The sequence below is a fragment of the Musca domestica genome, unplaced genomic scaffold (genome assembly GCF_030504385.1).
Source record: "Musca domestica strain aabys unplaced genomic scaffold, Musca_domestica.polishedcontigs.V.1.1 57, whole genome shotgun sequence".
NCBI classification, from domain to species: domain Eukaryota; kingdom Metazoa; phylum Arthropoda; class Insecta; order Diptera; family Muscidae; genus Musca; species Musca domestica.
In genome coordinates this window covers 3,193,912-3,212,702 of record NW_026712358.1, presented here as the reverse complement: position 1 = coordinate 3,212,702, position 18,791 = coordinate 3,193,912, and the positions used below count along the sequence as shown (strand labels likewise).

The 18,791-nt window shown below is 33.5% G+C and overlaps 2 protein-coding genes across 5 annotated transcripts; one reads left to right on the top strand and one right to left on the bottom strand.

Moving 5' to 3' along the window:
* Positions 1-2,798: 2,798 nt before the first annotated feature.
* LOC131805515 (calcium uptake protein 1 homolog, mitochondrial-like) lies at positions 2,799-18,701 on the bottom strand. 4 transcript variants are annotated; one of them, XM_059128732.1, is made up of 10 exons: positions 18,556-18,701; positions 18,164-18,478; positions 17,350-17,584; positions 17,044-17,203; positions 16,185-16,222; positions 16,076-16,090; positions 15,719-15,833; positions 5,917-6,077; positions 3,373-3,832; positions 2,799-3,304 (listed from the first exon to the last, which is right to left on the bottom strand). In XM_059128732.1, the coding sequence occupies exons 2-10, from the start codon at positions 18,421-18,423 to the stop codon at positions 3,150-3,152; spliced, it is 1,599 nt and encodes a 532-aa protein (XP_058984715.1). In that variant the 5' UTR covers positions 18,424-18,478; positions 18,556-18,701; the 3' UTR covers positions 2,799-3,149. The 4 variants fall into 4 exon arrangements, with proteins under 4 accessions (XP_058984715.1, XP_058984714.1, XP_058984717.1 ...); XM_059128731.1 differs by lacking the exon at positions 17,044-17,203 and adding an exon at positions 16,304-16,466; XM_059128734.1 differs by lacking the exon at positions 16,076-16,090.
* LOC131805516 (carbohydrate sulfotransferase 11-like) lies at positions 7,249-14,457 on the top strand. The gene is made up of 5 exons (XM_059128735.1): positions 7,249-7,379; positions 11,344-11,592; positions 11,650-11,983; positions 12,468-13,008; positions 13,068-14,457. Exons 2-5 carry the CDS (start codon positions 11,404-11,406, stop codon positions 13,252-13,254), a joined length of 1,251 nt encoding a protein of 416 aa, XP_058984718.1. The 5' UTR covers positions 7,249-7,379; positions 11,344-11,403; the 3' UTR covers positions 13,255-14,457.
* Positions 18,702-18,791: the final 90 nt, after the last annotated feature.

Below are 18,791 nucleotides of genomic sequence, written 5' to 3'. Positions count from 1 at the left end.
TTCATAGAAGTTTCTTTGGTCCAAACCCCATCCACACCCATTCCCTCCCAATAAAAAAAAAAAAACAAAAACAAAGTATCCAAAAAAACAATTCCTATTTTTTGTAAAACAAAAAAGTAAAAAATCAACGTTTTTAAAATACAAAGAAACAGAAATGATGGTATTTTTTACACAAAACAAAGAAGAAAATTATTTTTTAAAAGAAATATGTCGCTTGTTTTAAAAATGTTCTTATAGTGTAAACTAGTTTGTAGTGATGTTTTACCAACCGTGGATATCGGAGCAGTACGATGTTTTAAATGTTATATTTATATTATATAATCAGCAATGTTTTCATTAAAAAATATTTAAAAAAATCATAAACGTCTATTGTTTTCTTTAAGAAGTTAAAAGGCAGAAGGTTCGGTGGGCCGAAATTAAATACCCTCAAACATCAAGAACGAATCTGGAAATTAAAAAAAAAACATTTTTTTTAATTCATAAGATCAGAATATTGGGAGTTACCGTTACATGGGGTCTATACGAAAGCGTGGATATGGCCAACCATTTGTCCCTTAGGCCATTACAATATTCAAAGACAAAACTTACAAAAACTTATACAATTCCGGTGAATAGTGTCGAGGTACCGTTATATGGGGGCTATACGAAGAAATGGACCTGCATAGGACATTTTCTGCCACTGGTTGTAATATCAGTTAGCAACTTCAAATAAGAAATTTGAAACAATTCCGGTAAATAAAGTAGCTTAAATCATCGAAATACCGAATATGTGGAAGTACCGTTATATGAGGGTTATACGAAGACGTGGACCAGCATACACAATTTTTGGTGACAGGCTGTAGTACCAGTTAGCAACTTCAAATACGAAATTTGAAACATTACCGGTGAATAATTTAGGTAAAATCATCAGAATACCGAATATGGGGAGGTACCATAATAGGGAATCTATGGGAAACTGTGGACATGCAAAAGACTATTTTTATTGACAGGCTGTAGTGCCCATTAGAAACTTCAAATACGAAATTTGAAACAGTTCCGGTGAATAATGTTGCTAAAATAATTAAAATACCGAATATAGGGAGATACAGTTATATGGGGGCTATATAGCCCATTTTCAATACCAAAAGTCCTGCAGACTAAACACATTTTTGAGTAAAATTTTATCAACCTACTTCAATTCGTTCAGAGGTTAGACTGATTTTCACAGGCGGACAGACGGACAGATCGACGGACGGACATCGCTAAATCGAAATACTTTTCGAACCATTTCTGCTGATGTTGCTGTTTTCTTCCGTCCACTTCCTTGACGTCGGGCTACGCTACCAGTATACGTGATACGAGACTCAAAAGATTCATTCACATTTATATGCGGAAGTGCTCTAACGATAGCCACTTGTGGTTTTCCGCTTGAATTCCATCACGAAAACAAATTACTACGGTATCCCGAACAAACATGGCAACACTGTTCTATTTTTGTATTTTCCACAAAATTGTTAACCAGCCAAACTTAATCTTAATTTCATTTTTCATTTTTAAAATTTAATAGAGTTTTAAAAAATCTATAAAAACCTTTGCCATGAGTCATTGGTTTAAAAAATTGGTCAATTCGGTTCAGTTTTCGGTATAAAGCCTATGTAGGGGAAACCCAGATTTCAAGTATTTTTTTATATCATATTTTCCATTGAAGTTCCCTACATTTTTTTGTTTGAGTTTACATTATGTAGACACCCTACTTGCAAACATGATTTAATATGGCACAACGTTCAATCGATTTAGTTGACCTTTGGATTTTGGTTTATTCGGGGTAGAAAACCATCCAGAGAAGATATCTTATATAAGTATAATTAAGGGCAATTTTTAATGAGCTACATAAAGTTAAAAAAAACATACAATTCTGAAAATTAGTGTCCATATAGTTTAATGAATGAAGATTATTTCAGGCGCATGGTGACCGCGACAACGCTTCCAATGATCCACCGGCTTACTCCAATTTTGGCATACTTTCCAACATTTCAGCCGGTACTTCACGAATAAATGCTTCAATGTTGTCTTCTAATGCGTCAATTCAAGCAGGCTTGTCTGCATAAACATTGATTTTAACTAAGCCCCACAAAAAAGTAGTCTAACGCGTTAAATCGCACAATCTACGAGGGCAATTAAATGGTCCTGAACGAGAAATAAAATGAAAAACAAACGCGTTTTATACATAGTATTCGAGATATGAAATACGTCTATCGTTTAAAACTGGAGTTACTTTTCAACCAGGCCCCTTCACTCATACCCACTACTTGAATTACAATGATTCCAATGGAATATCTACGTACATACATCGGAAACAATTTATTGGAACGCAATATTTAGTTCACATACAAAGCAAATTATCTTTCGGAAGTCAGCCTCTTTGTATTCACCACAGATATGGAATTAATTGAACATTGAGTCTATTTATTGATTTGGAAGCAGGTCATTGTACTTATCTTTATAGATCTGTGGTTTTAAATTGACTAAAATAGCAAATATAGATTTTAACCGCAATAAACAAGAAAAGAAATATTGAAACCTGTTTAATGGTTGTTATACAATTATTGAACATGACGCACAAAAGCAAAGTCAAGCCAGGAGAAACTTGATCATTACAAAACACTTTTATATTTTATACTAATATCAAGCTGGATATTAAAAATGAATATGGGATTTCACATTATAACGCAAAAACACAATTAAAACCCAATACCTATTATATATACATTTAGCCCCAAATAAAATCTTCCCTATCCCCTTCAGAACATACGTACACATTTTATGACCGCAAATATATAAATAATATTATTTTATTATTCATAAAATTGTTCATCTATAAACATTTAAAGAACAATATCAAAAAAAAAAACACAAAACACAATTGATCTATGAGGTATATCTTAAAAGTAGAATTAGGAAAATAAAGGCCCACCAATTCGAATAATATATTAAGCGTTATATTATATTGCCTTGGAGAAAAAGAAATTGCATTGACAATTAGGGGATTAGTTTTGAATAGATAGAAGATTGTTTAGTAGTATTGATTTTAAAGTCCCTATGCAGTAGACATCAAGAATAAATAGATAGTTAACAATTATGGCAAGGGGTATCTCGCCTCAGCAAACTTTTTAGAGATCCAGTAGAACAGGTTTGGTCTCCTTGGCACATTTCAACATAGAACGCATTAGTTTGATGAATCCTGTGTCTTTGGGTTTTTCCAAACCACGTTGGACACGATTTTTCATCACAGCAATAAATTCACGATTACTCAGCTGGTTGTCATCTGGGAAAGGAATAAGGAGAGCAACGGAGGTTATAAGGTCATACGTTCAATTTCATTTCAATACTCACTGTTGTCATCAAAAATGGTAAAGACCACATCAATGACATGATCAGACAATTCCACCATAGCCACTGTTTTGGCTACATGTTTTAGAGTGGCCTGATCAATGGAAGCTCCAGCAATGTGATAGAATGTCAGGGCCGTATCCACATCGTTGATATTGTTGAGAAAATGGAAGAAATCCAAATAATCCTTTTTCGAGATGCCAATACTGTGGTCACGGAAACGTCTCTTGACACGTTTCAATTTCTTTTGTTTCTTCTTCAAGGGGTAACCGGCATAGGCCAATAGCAATTCTCCAAAATCTGCCTCCGTTATGCGACCATTATCATCGGGATGTTTGCGCTCGAATTCCAGTGAAAGAATTTCCCGTTGCAGTTGGTGTTGGAAATCCAAAAATTTTTGAATTGTCAATTTTTTATCCAAATTCGGGCCAAAGAAGAAGGTTGTTAGGGCTGAGTTAACACCCTTTGGGAAGGCATTTGTTTGGTGGAATGAAATGTTAATATTTTTAAATATTTTTTTGTTCAACACTTTACACTTAACATTAAAAAGCATCACACACACGCATACACATTTAATTACAAATGAATGATTAAAAAGCGTTAAAACGAAAAATGTGCAAAAAAAGAAAAAAAAGAAAATAAGCAAGCAGAAAATTGATGGTCAGTAGAGTCGACTTGTAATGAGCTACGGCTGTTCTACACCGAAAACAAGCTAATGGACTTTTTTTATTTCATAAAAAACCTATAGTTGGCAATGTTCGATAAAACAGACATGCATCTAATCAATTTCCGAGCTTATTTATAAATGTCCAATGTCTTTTTCTGTGGGAACTTTCAGTTCAGGTGGTTGTCTGATTGCAATAAAATTTAAAACAAAAAATTATGTTAAAAAATGTTCTTCTATGATCACTTGCCATCCAAAAGCAGAATAACAAATATGAAATTTTATTTCTGAACCACGATAATCGAGTGCTTTGTCAATAAAAACTAAAAAATCTGTTAATACTTTACAAAATACTTCTTTCGTTTTTCATAGTAATGAAGAATACAAATACTATTTTATCTGAATACAGTCCTTCGTCAGAATCGATAGGTAATATAAAAATTCAATACAAGTATTAGCCCGATGAAAATCGCTAATTTTACTACAATTAGAGAACGGAGAGTATTTCCTTCTTTGGGAAAGCGTTAAAATCATAGGCAAAGTGTAAAAAATGGATTAATTAAAATAGTATCGACGATTCGATATCCCAGAGATAATTTGTTATGAGTTATGGTTTTTATACAAAATTATATATACGGGGTGAGATGGAAAAACTGCAACGTACAATCGTACCAAACCATTTTGGTGAGATTTTTCCAGAAAAAAAGTTATTCGTGATGATTCGGTTGTCCACCAGAACTCAAGCGCCGGTCATGGTGATGGTGTGGGCCGCCATAACAGCCGATGGTCACCCCCCACTCGTATTAATCGACCGTGGCATCAGAATAAATACCGAATATTATCGCAAAAATATTCTGAAGGGTGTATTAAAGCCTTAGGCACGCAAACATTTACAATGGTTACAAAATTATGTTCCTCGCTTTGTTTCGAGCCCAAAATGGCCACCAAAATCTCCGGATACCAATCCGTTGGATTATTGTGTCTGGAGTATTTTGGAAAGCAAGGTTGGCACTAAAAAATGTCAAAGTATCGATCAACTCAAGCAAGCGCTTCGCCGATAATGGACCAAAATACCGCAGAGCAACATTCGGCAGCGTTTGGTTTCATTGGCCGTTTGAAGGCCACAATTCGTGCCAAAGTTGACCAATTCGAACAAATCTAAACATATTTTAAAATTTGATGCTATTTCCGACCTTTTTTGCTTTCATTCAATAAAAAAATGTCAAAATTATGGCTCTTAACTTTGTTGCAGTTTTTTATATCATCCTGTAGAAGACTTTAAAATAATAGGCAAGTGTAAAAAAATGGATAAATTACAATAGTGTCGACGTTTCGGTATCCCAAAGTTAATTTTTTATGAGTTATAGTTTATATACAAAATTATATATATATATTCCCCATGCAGAGGTGTAGTAATGCATTATATTTGAAATGTCTGGTTTCATTTATACATAGGATGAGGAAGAAGGATTAGTATCAAAGAGGACATGCACAAAGAATAAATGCTTGTGTTCTGGGTTGGGATTAGTGCTTTTTGGAGAATTTTAGAATTAAAAGAATTGAAATGGGAAAAATTATTGGAAAACCAAGATTTTTGTTTAGTCATCAAGTACCTTAGACTTTTTTGCAAATTGAGTTTTTTTTTATAAAGATTATTTTACAAAAGAATTTAGAGAGGAAAATTAGAAGACAGTAAACAATTAAATATACAATTAGGATGGTTCTCTTGCGTCAAGGAGATTTTTAAAAAAGACATTTTCTTTGTTGGAATTGTATTAGCATATTGCATTATATATAGTACATTGTTTACATTTATATATATTGTATATATTTTAGCAGCGGGCTTCCAGCTTTATGGCTCGGGAGAAAGGGAAATGACTTACCTTAAATGTATTGCCTGTATTGGCATGATCACGATGACGACTGCCGATGCTAGTTTGTTGACGCACCAATGTTGCTACCATTTCGAATTCTTCACAGTCAACATCGCCATCACCATTCAAGTCGAACATTTGAAAGGCAATTTCAAAATGACGGCGAGATGCTGAAATGAAAACAGAGAACATTTATTCATTACATTCAGTAATAGTAGAATTGTATCAGATTCGGAGCATATAGTTAATCTCCTGTAGATTTTATGAGATATATGATAATTTTTGTACAATGTAGAATATAGCCGCTACATAGGTCCACGTCCCATATAACGGTACCTCCCTATGTTCGGTATTTTGATGTTTTTGTGACATTATTCACTGGATTTTTTTTTAATTTTCGTATTTGAATATTGTAATGACCTAGGACAGAACTTGACTATGCAGGTCCACGTCTTAGTAAAGACCTCAATATGACTGAAACTTCCCAATTAATAGTATTTTTCAACCTTTTTTAATTTTCAAAATTTTTCTAAATACTGGAGGTTGTTCAAAGTTCAGCCCGGCCAAACTTACTGCTTTTTACTTGTTCTTTTGAGAAATGCTAAATTCTGCCCAGAAGCTATTTAATTACCAATTTGTTAGATTACGGACTACTTCGTAGATTTTCCTTCCAAACCCTAATCGCATAACATTTATATTTCCTAACAAGTCTGTATATTTTTGTTTGTCTAAAAATCCTGGACATTCAAGTTTAGTCAATCTTTTGAGGGGATACAATGCTCCTACTCTTTCTACTACAACACTCCTACCAAATGTTTTGACTTCCTTGGACAAGTCTGAATTCTCCACCACTTGTTTATCTTTTATTCTTTCAGATTTACATTGTTACTGCTTTGTCCCCAGGCAATATAGAAAAAACCCTAACAAGTTTGCCGGGAAATTCCGATTACAAAAACAATTAAGTTAGAGAAGGAGAATCAAAACAAAATAGAAAACTAAAACATAGCCATGATAAAAACAAACGATAGAATCCAACAAAACTGCGGAGCAAAACAAAACAAACCGTTGAAATATTCGCTCGTAGCAAGCGATAAAAACAAAACTCGGAAAAAAAGACAACAAATTAAATTTTGCCATTTCTACTCCTTCCTACTCTACTGGCGCTAACCATCCAATGGAGAACGCCTGCGTACTTCAAAAAGTGCTCTGAACTCTACTCTACACACATACTTCGTAGAGCCGATTCGAAGGAGGAATGAAAACGCGCCACCATAACTGGGAAAACTTTGCAAGCAACAAAAATTCGCAGGCCAACAAAACAGTTAACAGTAAACATTCTAACGGTGTAAGGATAACAACGTTGTCGGTCCATCAGAAAAAGTCTTCTATAAACACTCACTCAAGGGAAGAGGCAAATAGACAAAGGAGCTAACAGGATATACAGAGCTTAAGTGTTCCATAGAAATTGAAGAGTGAGTGAAGAAAAAAAATCGGCAATAAAATTAGCAAAACGGCAAAAATTAATAAATCCATTTCATAAAAATTAATCAACAAATTACAGTAAAAGTAATGTAATTAATTCCAAGTTCAATTAGTGTGCAATAGAATTATCGGCAATTATCGAGAAATGTGATGTGTATGCCTGACAAAAATTGTCGTATTGTAGCGTTGGAATTAAAATCATCTTTCCGAAATTAATGCAAAGTTTTATTAAAATTCATCAATCGAATAAAAAATTAAGAGATACACATGCATTCAACACTCCATGAAACAGGCTACATTGCTATTTGGCCCCTGAAATGGACATTCAACAAGGTGTTTTGTTCTTTTCAACATGACGCCCTAGTTTTTGCCACTTTTGCGTCATCACTGGCATGTGTTGCCAAGTGAAGTAACATTCAGGGTATCAGCACTTAATCGCACGAAGAGACTCCAAACCATATTAAAACTATAAACACACACACACATATATACACATACACCCTCTCTCCGTCATAGCCAAAGGACATGGCTATGCAAAACGCAGCTATAGAAAACGAGGATGGTGGTAACCAGAAAAATCTCCTCCTTACACTTAGCCACACGAAAAATCACTTAAAAATACATTTATTTTGTCTTCTCATGGGTGTGTTTGTATGTGCGTTTTTGTTTGTTTGTATTGGTATTGGTGTTGGTATCTTCTCGTATGTACATCGGCTGGCTGCATAAAGGATTTAAAGGGCGAACAATCTACAAGTGGTAACCTTTGGCACTTTAAAACAAAGAAGAACAAGTCATCTTGTTCGTCAGAAGAGGGCAATGACAACGTTCAAGTGAAGGCAAAAGGGAAAAGTGCAACTGTTTTCAATGTTTTTCTTGTGTGTGTTTGCTTGTATTTGTGTATATGTATGCACATATCTATGCCAAAAAAAAGGTACCTCTCGCACTCGTCACAAATTCACAGATTGTCGTCAGGCATTCATCATCAGTATTCATTCATGCATGTACCACCAAACCAACACGCACGCATACATATTACGATGTTTAAACAATGTTTGGATTTTTTTTTTTTTTTTTTGGTTCAAACAAATATTTGAATGATGAATGGGCGATAGTTCGGTGGGAGGGCCTGATGTTACTGTGCATAGTTAGTTGTAAGTAATGAAATTCATGAGCAGTGGTGTCATCCTCGGTAACGCTACGGCCACACATGTGGACCATTTATTTGCACACATAATCGGGATTTTTAAATGGATATTATTGTGCCATAAACCACTAATCGCATGAAAAAAAAAAACGCAAGAATCTAGAATTAAAAAAAATAAATATTAGTCGATTTATTTCTGTTAATTAAAGACCATTCCGAGATAAACCTCAAAAGCTGTTAAATGTTAACTTAGTCAAATTCCCGGGAGTTTGGTTTGGGTTTTCATATTATATATACAGGGTGAGATAAAAAAAAACTGCAACAAAGCCAAACGCCGTAATTGTTTACGCTTTTTTTTAATTTTCTTGAATGAAAGCAAAAAATGTCGGAAATAGCATAAAATTTTAATATAAGTTTAGATTTGTTTGAACTGGTCACCTTTAGCACGAATTATGGCCTCCAAACGGCCAATGAAACTATCACACTCTGCCCGAATGCAGCTCTGCGATATTTTGGCCCATTACCGGCGAAGCGTTTGCTTGAGGTGATTGACACTTTGGTATTTATTAGTGTCAAACTTGCTTTCCAAAATACTTCAGACACAATAGTCCAACGAATTGGTATCCGGAGATTTTGGTGGCAATTTAGCGCTGCCGTGGCTACTGCGAAGCGCTTTTCGATCAAGTCGCTTCTTTACTTTTCGACCATTTCTGCTGATGTTGCTGTTTTCTTCCGTCCACTTCCTTGACGTCGGGCTACGCTACCAGTATCACGGTAACGAGCGATGGTACGAGACACAAAAGATTTATTCAAATTTAAATGCTGGAGTGCTCTAACGATAGCCACTTGAGGTTTCCCAGCCAAATATAAAGAAATCACACTATCGCGCTTGAATTCCATTCCATTTTTTTCTGGAAAATTCTCACCAAAATGCTTTTGTACGCTTGTAAACAATATAATGAGCTGTGACTGGAATAATTTTAACAGTTGTCGGAGAGTGGCTTAGATATGACAGCAGTCTGAAATTGGTTGAAATTTTCATCTCACCCTGTATTAGTCAATTTTATTTTGTAGATAACATAAACCGAAATAGTATAATGTTGTTCATTTTTTTGGTCTGGTGGCTTTGTACTAATGTAAAGTTGTTTCAAAAAAAAATATGTTCAAATGGGGAAAAATAATTTCAACCAAGAATTCCGATTATATGTTTCTCAGATCTTTGAACTTGAAATTTAGTCATAAAAATGTTTATTTTGCTGTTTAAAAAGTTTCTTGTGTAGGGTTTCCCTTGAAATCTGTATTGCCAACTACATCATCATCCTCCTCGGGCATATTATTAATTAACGTTTACATTTGCTCAAGTTACTACTGCCAGGGGAAAGAGATGAATAGCCCTTTGAGCCATGTCGTTGCCTCTCATTACTGGAACATATTTCACAACACATAATAAAGTGTTAACATGATTGTTTTTGGCTGTTTAGAAATTCACCCTCCACCACCTTCAGGTTAAAGTAAAATATTTTGGACTGATTCCAACGAAGGCAGATTGCTTGTTGAAAAGAAAATCAAAATGGAATTTTCAATTTGGACCGTTTGAAAAAAAAAAAAAGCAAAAATATGAAATGTTACATAAAATGTCAATGAATGAAGATGGTGTTTAAAAACTTTTAAGGCAGATTTCAATTGACTGTTTTGAAAAATTTCTGAAAAATTAAAAAAAAAACTTCAATCGAGGAACATGGCCAGAAAAAATACAAAATTTCTTCACTTAGAAATCCTGGTGCTGTGAAAGTAATTAAAAACAGGTGAAGAGAGACGATGTTCAAAATGATTATAGGAATTAGAGTAAAGAAAGTCCAATGGCAATTTTCCCATAGCGAACTGGAAACGAAACGAGAGAAGTGACTCGAAATTGAATTTAATTTAGTTTCTCTGAACTTAGCTTCCTTTGGACTGGCTTCGCGCATGGTATACGATATTCTACTAAATTAAATATGTATTTTTGAAGCGCTGATAAATAAATGAGAAACAAATGTCAAAATATATAAAAACAAGTAAAAAAGCTGTAATTTCGATTGGCCGATCTTTGAATAAACTCCACCATTTGCAACGATTTTGGCAATTTTCAAAAAAATTAAATCCGTTAAAAATTCTGTTAAAATCTTAAAAATGCCGAATGTAGCCTTTATATTAGGGTCTATACGACGACGTGGACCTGCATAGGCAACTTTTGTCGTAAACCATTTCAATATTCAAATGCGAAACTCAAATAAACAAATTCGGTGAATAATGTCGCTAAATCATCAAAATCATCGAATATCGGGAGGTAGTGTTATATGGAGATATACGAAGACGTGGACCTGCACAGACAATTTTCTGTCTTACGTTGTAGTATCCATTGCGAAATTCAAGCACCAACTTTGAAACAATTCCGGTGAATAATGTCGCTAAAATCATCAAAACACCGAATATCGGGGGTACCGCTATATGGGGGCACTGATAATTTTCTATCATAGACTGTAGTATCCTAAACGAACTTCAAAGTGAATTTTGTTTCGAATAGGAAGCCATTTCTTAAATTCCATAGCAATTTCCCTTATGCTACATTTCCGTTGGAGACCTTTACCATAATAATTGATTTTCCTGATCTATTTCTTAATTTGCAATTGGATGAAAATATATGAAAAGGTATTCCAATCCCATACTTCCGTAGGTCATGTAACAAATTACAACGATTACCTTGTCGTAAAGAAAAAATAAAAATAAAATTAGAAAAAATGAAAATTGTTGACATTTTTTTTTCATTGCAGAGAAAATTCTTGGAAGAAATCATAAATTGGTAAAGAAATTGTATCCAATAGCCAGTGACAATGATAATACGCCTGTGTTATGGCAGGCGTGTACAGACTTCCCTAAAATTGGTTGCATGCGCTCTGACAGCGCTATTCTATTTTGGATTTCTTTTTCGTGAGTCTATGAATGCTTTTGAACAGAATAAGGATAAGGCCGAGGCAGCTGCGGTGGCAGTGGGCCTAATACAACCACCAGGAAAGGGGGAGGTAAGTCATGAACATAATAAGCAGTGAGAAAATTCAAAAGAGACGTCTTCATTACAGATTAAAATTAAACGTTTTCTCAAGGAATCGCTAGCCAACAAGACCAACAAGAGGATCAAGAACATTCCAACATCTTCTTCATCTGGCAGCTATGTGAGCAGTAGCAGCACCTTAAATCCTGTTTATGAATATTCCGAAGAGATACACAGTGCCACCGAAAATGATTTGAGACAGCGACGTCAACATTTACAACAGATCTGTGAGAAATATAATTTATATTCGTTCTACCCACCGATGCCAAAAGAATTCTTCATATCACCGGGACACAATTTGGTGTGGTGTAATGTCTTTAAGGCGGCCAGCAGTACATGGATGTATTATTTTAATATATTGGGTAAGAATGAAGAAGAATTATTTAAAAACTAACTTAAATATGGAAAGATCTATAGAAATTTTTTATAAAAAATCTTAAGGATTTCCGAGAGAGAGAGAATGTAGCTAAAATCCTTAAAATACCAAATATAGCGAGACATATGACACCCATATATAAGTGCTATACAAAGTCGTGGATTTGTACAGAAAAACTTCTATAATTACCCATTACGAACTCCAAACACCTAATTTACAACAATTCCTGTGAAAACTGTAACAAAACTCATGAAAATACCGAATATATATCCATTCCAAAACTTGGACCTGTATAGATATACTGAGAACACAACTCCCAATTTACTGAAAATTCTGTTTAAAATTGTGACTAAAACATTCAAAAAGCCTTAACCTATACCAAAATATAGACCTATATAGCCCGTAAAACAACTGACTAAAGGCACACATTTCTATATAAATATGTAATATTGTTTTTTACTCCTCTCTAGGCGGCTATGATCCAAAATATTTACAAAAAGTCGAAACACCACCCATCGAATTGGCCCGTCAACGTTTTCCACGACCCTATCTACAGGATTTACTCGATAGCCTACCCTCATCGTTGTCATTTCTCTTTGCCCGCGATCCCTTTGAACGCATTGTCTCCGGCTATCGCAATAAATTGGAGGGTGGCAAGAACTCCTATTACAAATGGTTGGCCAATCGTATTATCAAAAGATTTCGTAAACAACCCATGTCAGCGGTGAGACCCAAAGGACCCACGTTCAATGAATTCGTACAATACTTAATCGAACAACATGCCAATCAGAAAGTATACAATGAACATTGGGCACCAATCTACAACTTTTGTACGCCATGCAGCATAAATTTTACCATTATCGGAAAAGTAGAAACATTTAATCGCGACTCGGAGTATATAATACGTCAGGCCGGATTGGAATCCTTGTTACTGGGTAAATTGCCAAAGAGTGCTTTGAAACGCATTGGCAATTTGTCCAAAGGTGCCAAAACATACAATTCATTGGAAAAGTAAGTCCAAATAGAATGCATTTCCAAATTCAATTATAACATTACGCTTATGATTTCAGATACTTTTCCGAAATTAAACGCTCAACCTTAGACCAACTTATTGATATTTACAAATTAGATTTTGAGTTATTCGATTACAACTATACCAAATATTATGACTATGTTATACCCGATGAAGTTGAAACCGAGATACCCTTATTATCGGCTACCCTGGGACCCAAAAACGAGCAGTCGTCACACCATTAGATTTATTCAACTCAAAGAAAAAAAACCAAAAACAAAATGCAATCAAACCAAAATTCATATATTCTTCAAAAAACCACCCAAAACTCCCACCCAAGTACCTCTTTACAAATTTTTGAAAGTACCAAAGCAATCTACACTACGTTTTACGATATTAAGATAAACCAAAGAAATCTAAGCCAAAAACAAAACCAAATCAATGAAAGTTTTCCAGTAAAAAAATTAACAAAACAAAAAAACCTATTGTATAAAAATATTTAAAAAAAACCAAATTAAGAAGTCAACACCCACAAAAACACAAAACAAAAAAAGGCCAAAGACTAATCTTAGTTAGAATATGTGACGTAACTTCAAAGTAACCAAAAATATTTATACATCAACTGTATTTTATTGTACTGAATCTCTATATAACTCTCATTTTTACACAAAACCTAAAAAATATATATACATGAAAAAGTAAATCGTGAATGAATGTTTGTATTATTATATTATTTTGTATTATTGTTCTTCTATAAGACTTGTTCCTTTACTATCGTGTGAAAGGTAGTATGGAAGTATGTATTACGCCTGGAGTAAATTTAATGAAACAATTATTTTTAGAAAAAGTACACATTTTCTTGATTACGTATGTGAGTTATGTGTGTCTTATCCTCAACGGATTGTATACATATAACTTATTTTCGGATTTTTTAAAATCAGTAATGGCCCATCAACAAAATACTTTTCAAATGAGTGCCTCTTTAGGACACATTAATTCTCTTTGAAGTATTTCAAAACCCAATAACCTATACATTGCATTACTTTGTATTCTGATGCATTGGATCATCCTCGATTTTCAGAAATCAAGTAAAGTACAGTAAAGGATCAAGTCTCTTGACGTTAAATTCATTTAAAGTCTTAGTTGAATTTTATTCTCATATTAGATATATATTTTTATTTCACTTTCATTTTAGTTAATGAAAAGTTGCTATTTAAATTGTAACTGTTGATGTGATGTTAAACAAAATGTTCTAAACTTTTAAAAAACCAATATTATTATTATTATTATTATTATGATTATAATTCTTATTATTAAAAAAAATATATATACGGACAATGTGTGTGTTTTTTGTGTATCATATTCAAAGCATGATGCAACCTATTTCGATAAGTATTTATATTGTACTTTTATGATATTAATAACAAAATAAATCTAATATTTTTTCTAAGTTTCAAAACGGAATATTTTTGTCTTTTTTGTTTCATTAAATCCCAAATCCAAGAAATTTGTAAATCAAAGGTAATTTATGCCCAGTTTTTTTAAAGCCATCGAAAATTAAACCGAAACGAAGGCAGTCACATGAATTCAACTTAAATTGGGTTTATCTAAACCCATAACTTTCTTTCGACTGGCTTTACGTCTACGATGCAATATTTTACTAAATTGAAAGTGTATTTTTTCAATTAGAAACACAATATTAAAAATTAACAGAAACATTACTCTAATGCGATGAGTAAGAATGTTGCCTTTTTCTGTTGTGTGATTTGATTTCTTGAATGAAAATAGTGTTAAAATTTTGCGAAACGTGTTCCAAAATATTCTGTTTTTGATATAGATTGTTAATTTGATCATTTGTCTCAACTTTTAGTCTCAACTCAAAAGGAAGTGACCGATTTTGACATTCGATTTCGAGTGAATACTTTTGCCAAAAATTATTTGTATGAAAAATGCGTTAGTTTTTTTCGAGTTGTGGATTCTAGCCACTATTCGAGTAGAAGGCAGAAACTGATAGTTACTGAAACTCAAAGTGGTTTTCTTTCGAATAGGAAGCAAACGAAGTCTTTTGATTGCCTTCGAGAACAGACCATAAGATCTTCAGAAATTAACACACAACGAATAACTTTCCTTGGCAATGGAAATTTCAAATAAATATTGACCGAAAAATTTCGGAAATCGCCCCATTGAATGTCCTTTAGAAATACGGCCGCTTATTATTTTCTATAATCTCTATCAGTCTAACAAGCAATTCATTGCTACCTCATGGAATCGAGGAAAAAAGAGAAGAATGGTTGTCAACTCGACGACAGATGTCACCACGACTATATGCAGGACTGACGGGCGGGTCTTATTCCTCTTAGAATTTTACGCTGATCAAGAATATATTATTATTTCGAAGAGTTACAAACGGAATGACGGTGGAGAATATAAAAATAAGAGAAAACCAGTACATCAACAAGAAGAGGCAACAGGTAAGGAATATCAATTCATTCTGGACACGATTTAGCAGTACAGTTGCACAAATATAAAGGTATGAAATATAAATTAATTTATTCTTTGGCTAAGTAATTGAACAAGTTTTAATTATATATTAATAACAAATAACGAATTCAATTTTGCCCTGATGATAAAATTGCAAAAAAAAACAAAACTTCTTCATTTTAGTTCTAGGTAGTTATGTTTCTACAATATTATATAGGATTTACTTACTTGACAACACAGTAAGAAGGAAAATATAGTCAGAGAAGGTTATCAGGCCGTAGGATCCCAATTTATAGAATATACTATTCTTTTCCAAATTCAAGTTGAGACTTTCGCCGACAGACTGTTTGAACGAGATAGAAAAGTAAAAAAAAGATACACATTAGAAATCAAAACAAAAGACGTGTATTTGAGTTTCATTTGTCGAATTATGTTCAGTTTAAAAATAAAAATTCCAGTCTTCACACAAAAATTCGACAAACGATATCTTTTTCAAAAGAGATTAGTAAAAACAAGAAGTTTTTTTTGTGAATAAAAATGGAGAGGGAAATCAATATATCCAAATATATACAAAGTGGAAAATACCTTTCCGGGGGCTTGCTTTAAGTTAGTAATAAGCAGAAAGAGAAAACAGTAGAGGAGTTTAGGGAGTTATACTAAAATTTTATTACAAATGCAAAATACAAGTTCATACCTTAGGATCATAACGGCGGTATTGATCCAATCCCAAACCTAAAAAGGAACAAAATACAATTAATATATTTGGAAATTCAATATTTGAAAAGTTAATTATTATTATCTAGGTCAACATACCCTCTGGTTGTTTCATACCCGGTGTCATGCTTGTTAGAAAGTCTGTTGGTGTCATAAATATTTCATGACGATCGTCCGATGTTGCCACTTGTATAGTGGCAAAATAACGAAATACTTTATCTGGCGTAGAAAATTGTCGAATACGATTTTCATATTCAACAATCTGTGAGTCAAATAGAAGTTGAAATAGATTTATAGAAAACAACATTGTATTAGAAAAACATATATTGTCATTTCAGATAATTGTAGAGAAAAATTATTAATTTGAAATGATAAGATAATAAACTAAATCAGAATCAAAAAAATTGGAATTTAAAGAAGTCTAGTAGAAGAAAATATTTGTGTAAGGGAAATAAAATGGCTAGATAAGATTTTGAAAGACAATTATTTTACAAATTGTTCATTTGAAACAATGAAACGATATGAAAGTCTACCAAATAAACCGGTAAAAAACTGCTGTAAAAAATAAGTTAAAGTTATTTACTTTAACTTAGGATGATAATACTAATTATGTCAAATTGAATTTAAATTCGTGACTGACATACGAGTAATTCAGCAACAGGATTAGAATAGGCTCCTCATTTTTTTATGAACTAAAGATAGTGCGTGATCATTGAAAAATAATCTGCAAGATCAATGCATTTTCAAAGTCGCTGTAACCTAAACTATCTATTGATATAAATTGTGAAGTAAAACGACCGTCCATTTCAAAATAAAATATAAAAAGAAATAAAAATTACCATCAGGTTGTTTCATGCCCGGATAAATTGAACGCAAAAAATCGTCAGGAGTCATACAAACAGTTGTTCCTTGAGGCGTCGTTAAACGCACCGTGGCAAAGTAGCGAAAGATTTTGTCTGGTGTAGAAAATTGACGAATGCGATTTTCATACTCAATTATCTTGATAACAAAACAAAAATTGGTGTGCACGTATGGATGAGTGTGAACAAAAAAGTACATGAAACAAAAGATCAAAAGTAAAGTTAAAAATTAAGAAGTTCAGAAAAGATAAATTAGTGAATCACAATGAAAAAGTCATATTATACCTTTCTCTCACGAAAGCCAACTTTTTCCTTCGTCGATCGGGCACTTTTCGACTTTTCTTCGATTGTATCATCTTTGCCGTTTTCATTTTCCGCATCACTATCGCTGTCACTATCCGATTCGGTAACAGTTTTAGTGTCTTTGGCTTTTTTGTCCTTTTTACGAGATTTCTTGTCAACATCTGCGGGTTCAACGCCTGCATCAGCATCCACTTTTGGCATAACCATGCGCTTGACTCTGAAAAGAAGAAATAATAGATCAGTAGACATTTACTTAGTATTCGTTAATCAGTAATATTGGGTCGGAACGAAAGTATATATAAACATATTCGCATGTGAAAATATAAATCATTCATGGGAGCCCACAAAAAGCAAAGTTTCCGATTTAAAATTCGGTCCGTCACAGTATTTTCTCAAGTATCTTTCAAAATGCTGTTTCTAATCAAGGAATAACAGGGACTGTGTTGTACTGTTTTTGAGTACTTAAAAGGTAAACTCAGATTTGATATGATTTTGTGAAATGTAATATCAATCCGTTATTGGGGGAAAGGTAGCTTCTATTCGTGGAAATCGCTAAGCTCAATACAGAACATAATTAGCGAATTTTTCCATATTGGGGACTTCTGTATTATATTACATATCTAAAACCGCCAACCAGGAATAAAATTTCTACAACCTGACTCATTAATATGCCCTAAGTTCGTCCAGCGAACGCAAATTTCCTTCAGCCTGCATTAAACACAAGGATAAAACATCCTTGTGGGGACAACGTCTTGGTCCTGACCAATAATCCAATTTACACACAAATTATACTCACTTCTTCCAATCCATTATTGATATCATAAAAAGCGAACCAATAATCAGATGATAGATTTTCGTAAACTTGGGTGTAATCTCTTTTTTGTGACCGAAATTCTTGTGACCTCGGGCATTTGCTGGTGTCGCGTAATCCAAAGCTGGAAGATTAAGTCGATTGAATGCTGCTGGTAACAAGCCAAAAGATCCCCTCGCCAAAAGTTGCCGTTGTGGCTGCATTAGCCTTCCGGCCATTGAACCACATTGTCTTAAGATGGACATATTGCTTCTCCAGCAATTTATTAGCAGAGTCTCGAAGATGTGCAAAAACAACTACCTGCAAAGAACGAAATAAATTGGGACACAACACGAGCAATCAATAACCACATTTCTCCCATTTATGTCAAAACTTACTCGTTATTAACAGAGATAAAACGTTTAACCAATCATTTATTTCGTTATTTTGTGATTCTTTGTTTAAATTTCGATATATTTTTCTATTTTTAGCACGTATTTTGACAAAATTCAAGCGTCAATTTTTTTTTTTTTTTTTTTTTTTTTTTTGGAATCGGTAATTGGTTACGCCGTCAAGACGAGGTTGGTACGATACCTTAAGTATGCATGTACCATTGCTTTGTATTCGATTAGTG